Source organism: Gavialis gangeticus, unplaced genomic scaffold (assembly GCF_001723915.1).
Source record: "Gavialis gangeticus isolate Ggan-Ray unplaced genomic scaffold, GavGan_comp1, whole genome shotgun sequence".
In the NCBI taxonomy this organism is placed as follows: Eukaryota; Metazoa; Chordata; order Crocodylia; family Gavialidae; genus Gavialis; species Gavialis gangeticus.
The window spans coordinates 60,419,776-60,425,944 of NW_017728992.1; the positions used below are offsets into that span (position 1 = coordinate 60,419,776).

A 6,169-nucleotide genomic window follows, 5' to 3' on the forward strand; every position below is an offset into this window, starting at 1 on the left:
CACACACCACTCTGCCTTGTACCATCGCCAGCTCCCAGGAACAGGGTGGGAGGGGAGTTTGCACGTGGCAGCTGCCACCACCCAGAAGCAAGCAACATGCCCTGCTCCCTGCCTCCTTCTACACCACCTCCCCCTCTCTGCCTGCTGTTGTTGGGGCTGGGCAGCAGCAGTGCAGGGGGGGGAAAAACAGGACACAATGGCAGCAGGGGGCACTGCCACTGGAAGCCCCCCTTCCCCTCCCCATCTCATTCCCACCCCCCCAGCTGGCTGTCGTTGGGGTAGGGGAGGAGAGGAAGAAGTGGCTCAGTGGCTCCCTCTGTCCATAACGCTCTGGGGCCTCGCAGCCAATCAGCACACACCCTCTCAGCAGCCCAAGTGCAGTTGGCCCAGCATGTTACAGACAGACAGACAGACCAAGGCTTTTATTATATCAGAATTACTAAACTAAGCAGCAGGCTATTTGTACATTTAGTTCACTGGGGGTTAGATGGCTAGCTATGAAGTTGTCCCAACTAAATGTGAACACTGATTTTGTTTTCTTGCAAAACTTGTGGTGTGCTACAAACATATACTGAATAAATTAAGTGTGGAGGAGGCATCTGTGGATAAGAAAGATGGGACATACAACAGCTAAGTATTCAATTGCATTTCCACTACAAAGAGTGACCAACAGGCCACTGAGTGTTTCCATGCTTAAATGAGTAGCTTCCAGATCAAGTGTACTCAGTTTATAAGAATTACATTACATGAGCATTGCAAAAAAAAAAGTCAACTTTAGACTGAAACTCAAGTTCATTTTTTCTGATTTACACCATTACAGACCAAATCTTGTTTTTAAGTATACCCATTCAACCCTGCTGAAAAGAGTAAGTTTGCACAGATATGAAGAGGGCAGTAATACTGCTGCTTGTAACAATAAAGTAAAACTTTCCCAGACAGCTGTTCAGCTCGCTGGGGATAAATAAGAACAAAACTTGCTGACAATGCAGCCAGATACGATTGTCGATTACGTTGGTTTCCCTTTACTTTTCAAAAAAAGAGCATGCTAGGTGCTTGGAACTTTGTTAAAGCGCATTAGCACAGGACAACACAAGCATTTTTTCAAATTGATCACACCTGGCAACTAACAAAAGAATTTCAGCATATTCACTCATACTATGTTGCAGACCCAGAGTAGCACTTACATTCTCCAGCCAATTGCCAAAAGTTCAGATTGTCATCTAAATATAGTAGATGCCAGGATTTGTTATGTAGGTCAAGGAATATTTTATGATAATCAAATAAATAATTAAAGAGTTAGAAAACAAGTCACAAGGAACTAGGAACAGTTATGGAACACCTCTCCCTAGCAGATTCAAAGTTCTAGGAGTCTCCTCACTGACTTTCAGCTGATAAAAGAAAACAAAACAGAGTAAAAACTAAGATAAACCCAACTGTTCCTTCCCCTTATCTACCTTCAAAATTTAAACCAGCAAACCACCTTGAACTTGGAGCCAGACTGAAAAAACAACACTAAGTAGGACCATCCTCTCATTCCAAAAATGTAAATGCTAAAAAGTAAACTATTTTACTTCTATGTGACCTGGGGAACTAAACCCATGTCTCACATAGCAGACAATATGCTAGTCCTCATGAAATAATTAGGAGTGGAGAGCACTGGAGGCAAACAGACCTAAACTATGGAAGCAGCACTTTCCAATGCCAGTATGTACAAGTCTGCAAGAATGGGAGAATGCAAAAGAGAGAGCCATTAAAATCTAGGAGGGGATGATGGGGGCGATGTTTCTTGATAGAAAATTACTAATGCTCAGAGGTGACAAAAATACTAGAAAAGAGAAACTGTCCACGTCTTCTCTATATAATTCAAGTTTCTTCAGTATAATTTTTCCAAAATGCGAGTACACATGTCTAATGAAGCTTTACTACATAGCAGCAACTTCTTCCCAGGGTAGTCCTTTGCCACCACAAGACCCGAATCTGAAATTAGTTTAACTAGGCACATATTCTCTAATTCTTTAAGAGATGTTTTAATTATTGTTTCAAGTTACATTTAAACATCTTAAATTAAGCCACTTGATAAATGGAGCCCTGACAGACATGGGACAGAAAGCAGAACTCTAGAAAAGTCAGCCCAAAGTTTAGATTATCTGAAGTAAACCTTAGAGCAAATAAGTGCAAAACAGCATGATTTAAGCTATATTAAGTAGTTATAGAAATTATTACTTTTTTAGCATTTCTTCCTTCTTTTTATACTGGTCACTTCCTTTTTCAAATGGAAAACCGCTGAACTGACCCACATTCTTCTTTAGTGAGGCAACCTAGAACAGAATACATTGATTACTTCTCACTGCAAACAGTTCAGTAGATTATATCCAGCTACACTTATTCAGTAACTTTTCATTTAAGAAACACAGTTCTAATATTCCAGGTCACTTGAGCAGTGGAAAACCATACACTAAAGTGTTTTGGAAACATGACTTTCAGCTACATGATGACAATAAAACCCTTGTTTATCTTACGACCAGCAGGCTACAGCAACTCACTCTCTTGTACAATTTTTCCCCACTGGGTTACCAGTGAACTGTAAACAACAGAAAGCAACTCATGGGTTTGAGCTACTGTGATGACATAAAATAATCTGTTTTCTACTCTTTGCAATGCTATTTAGCAAGCAAATTCAATTTAAACTATCCTTATTTGTTTCCAAATCTCTGAATGGGACTAGCCCATCACTGCCACAATTACCACCCTGTCTAGACACGCCACAGCTGTCATTCCATGCCAAATCTGGCCCAGGCATGGGGCAAGTTCAACATCCCTGAACATACTGCTTGGTTCAACACAGAATTAAACAAGTGCAATTCTATGGCTATGATACAAAGGTGGCCAGAGTAGCTGATTTAATTGTCCCTTTTATCTGTGAAATTTATTGCATTCCATGTAGTGATTGCAAACCTAGTACTCTGAGCCTTTTGTTTGTGCCCAAAGGTCAGAAATTTTCTAGTGTAGTTTATTGTCCAATTATGCAAGTCACATAAATAAGAAAAAAGTGATTTTGGACTTCATTATTCTGCCTTGAACTAAAGCTAATGCTAATTCAAGGAAGCTTTAAAAAATATGAAATTTCTAGGTTGACATTTTCTTTAACCTTTCTGTAGAAATACTGAGAACACTATGCTGTTGGAAAATTATGATTCTAGATTTCAGATGTCAAGGTAGTGGCCTTGGCAAGTCAGAATTGCCAAGAAAAAAGGTCAATTGAAACACAATTTTAAAATAAGATCTTGATTTGTTAGTGCTAGAAATGGACTTTTTAAAAATAAAAAAAAGTTACAGTATACTTCTTTATAAAGAGACCTAAGCTTTCACTAGGAAAAAAGCATACATTTGTAAGTATACCAGATGAGCCCTATTATTACACAAAAGATTGATTTTTGAGGAGTGTTCTTACTGTGCCTGGCCTGTTGTAAAGGAGTTTGTGTAGATTTCTGAGTTCATCAGTTTTCTTCTTACTCAAAAAGAACTGTATCCTTTCAATTTCACAAAGTTTTTGTCCCTTTCCTGAAAGAGTTTAAAGAAGTTATTTCCTGCATCTCATTAATTCTTGGAAGCAATACCCTGTTTTATTGCTTGAAGCATCTAATTATTTTACAAATACAAGGAGTATTTATAATTAAACTATTTTAAAGCAGATGGGTAGAACTTTTACTAACCAAACGCTGCATAATGTAATATACAGTAAGCAGGCAGTCATTTACTAATTACATTAAAATTTGCTAGCCACGTTTAACTATTCTTTTGTTACCTGCAACTATTACACCCTGGGGAATTATGCAGTGATGCGCCTGCACAATTTTGCACATAAAAGGCATGACCACACATAATTGCATAATTTTGCATAACTTAACTGCAGCTGGCTCTGTGCCTCCACCTGCATGATGTGTAGGCACAGAGCGACAAAACTGGACAGCTGGATAAGTGGTGAAAGGAGTTCCTAACTTCAGGAGCGGGGGGGTGGACAAAGGTGTGTGTATGGGGTTTGTGGGTGGGTGAGGGCCATGCACCATTGGGCTGGGCCGGCTGGACCCATACGCTCAGTGCCTCCATGTGGGACTCTAGCGGGAAGCCACATGTAGAGGCATGGGGCCTGCCCAGCCCAGTGGCACACTACTCCATGCCTCCATGCGTGGCTTCCCACTGGCGTACTGGAAACCCCACATCAAGGGCCAGCCCAGCCCAATGGCGTGTGGACTTGAAGCCACATGCCATCAGGCCCCTGCTTCCACATGCAGCTTCCTGCTGGAACATCCATGTGGAGGCACAGAGCCCACCAGGCACAATGGTGTGAGGCTCCCAGGCCATATGCCATTAAGCCAGGCTGGCCGGCTCCATGCCTCCACATGGAGTTTTCAGCACTCCAGCAGCAAAGTGCCAGTGGAGGCACAGAGCTCACCTGGTCTGATGGCATGCAGCTTCCACCTGCAGTGCTGCGAGCCCCACGTGTTGGCATGGAGCCAGCCTGGTCTAGTTTGAAGGTGCGTGCCAGTGGGCTGGGCCAGCTCCGTGCCAGTATGTGCAGGCCCCAGGACCTCTGCCTGCTATGGCCATGAGTGCCTGGAGGACCTACTGCTGTGCACCATGGGGTGGAGTGGGTGGAAAGGCCATATCCACGTACAACCCCCCTCTCCCCATACCCCCCCTTCACAAGCCCCCGACAAACCTCACCCCCACCCTCCATCCACCCCCCAACCATGTAAAGTACCCACATATATTTCTAAACTAAGTAACACTATTTGAACATTTTTTAATCTGTAAAAAAAAAAAAAAAAAAAATTAAAAAAAAAATTTTTCAATAATTTTGATTTTTTCTGTGCATAATTCACTGGGGTGTTTACTATGTCCAGATGAGGGCTACAAACTTATTTATTTTATTCCAATTCATTTTGCCTTTGTTAATGGGGATTGTTACATTCTTACTCTAACTTTTTTCAAGAATTTCAACATTCTAAACAGACTTACAAGTCAAGAGATTCCTATGTAATTGTCACAGCTAGAATCTATCTAAACAAGAATTACTTTAAGACCTACATTGCCTGTTAAATATCTTGAAACTGACATCAATTATAAATACTTTATCAATCAGATGCAATTTAAGAGATGTCATTACTAGTCACAGTGTTCTTAGTTTTAAAATGAGTGGGCAAACTTGCCTGGTGTAATTGTAAAAGGTTCCCTTTGTAACGAGGATACCTGCATGGTCAGTCTGTCCACTTTCTTCTTCTCTCTTTTTCCCTCAACAATAAGACTTTTTTCTGCAAAATACAGTGTCATAAGCATAACATTTTCCCTATAAAAACACGTTCCTTTGTTACCATATGGAGAGAATTCCAAGATATCACAAGGTAGGTACCTTAACATGCATTAAAAACACCCAGATAGCTTTAGTTCACAATATATTAACATTTTAATATTTAAGTAGAAGAATTACAAATACACAATTTATTTAAGCAAGGACAACAATGGTTAACATATGAAGCCATGCCTCCTGAAAACTGAAGTAAACAAAATACATTGATTCTTATCATTATAATCTTATTTAATTTTAAATTGTGACCTCACTACCTGGCACCCCTTCTTGGGATATGGGGCAACCACAAGTATTTTATACTGTAAAAGCAATAATAAACTTCCCTTTCCTGCCCTAGCTCCAGTCTTAACCATGCCCTTTCCATTAACACCTATCACTGTTTCAGTATTCCAGTACACTTAAGTCAGTAATGCTCAGACCATGGCTCCCAAGCCACAAGTTGGTCTTCAATTTAATCACCTGGGGCACATGCAGACAAGCATGGTTGTGCAGCATGTGGCACCGCAAACATGTACGCATCACCACATACCACACAGTCCAGCATTCTCAGCACTGCAAGGGCATGCTGTCCAAGCATGCACTGCTGTTTTTTTTTCCCCCCATGGTTTTTTTTTTGACCCCTATATCCAGGGGTCAAAAACAACAAGCCAAACAAACCATGGAAAGAGCAGCATGCACTGCTGAAAAGCAGAGCCAGGCCACACAGAGCCATGCTGTGGCTGCTACCCAGGCTCCGCCCAGCAAGATCACCACAGCTGTAGCCTTGGGAGGCCTGTAGGATCCCAGGTAAGGCTGCTGGGG

General features: G+C 41.4%; 1 protein-coding gene across 3 annotated transcripts in view; it reads right to left on the minus strand.

Moving 5' to 3' along the window:
• Nucleotides 1-6,169, minus strand: part of DEK (DEK proto-oncogene) — a 42,702-nt gene that overhangs the window by 25,210 nt on the left and 11,323 nt on the right. For all 3 annotated transcript variants that reach the window (XM_019523280.1, XM_019523300.1, XM_019523289.1), the window contains exons 4-6: nt 5,211-5,312; nt 3,452-3,561; nt 2,224-2,318 (exon numbers count right to left, since the gene is read on the minus strand). In XM_019523280.1, the coding sequence (XP_019378825.1) occupies nt 2,224-2,318; nt 3,452-3,561; nt 5,211-5,312 (307 nt within the window). The remainder of the gene's footprint in view (nt 1-2,223; nt 2,319-3,451; nt 3,562-5,210; nt 5,313-6,169) is intronic.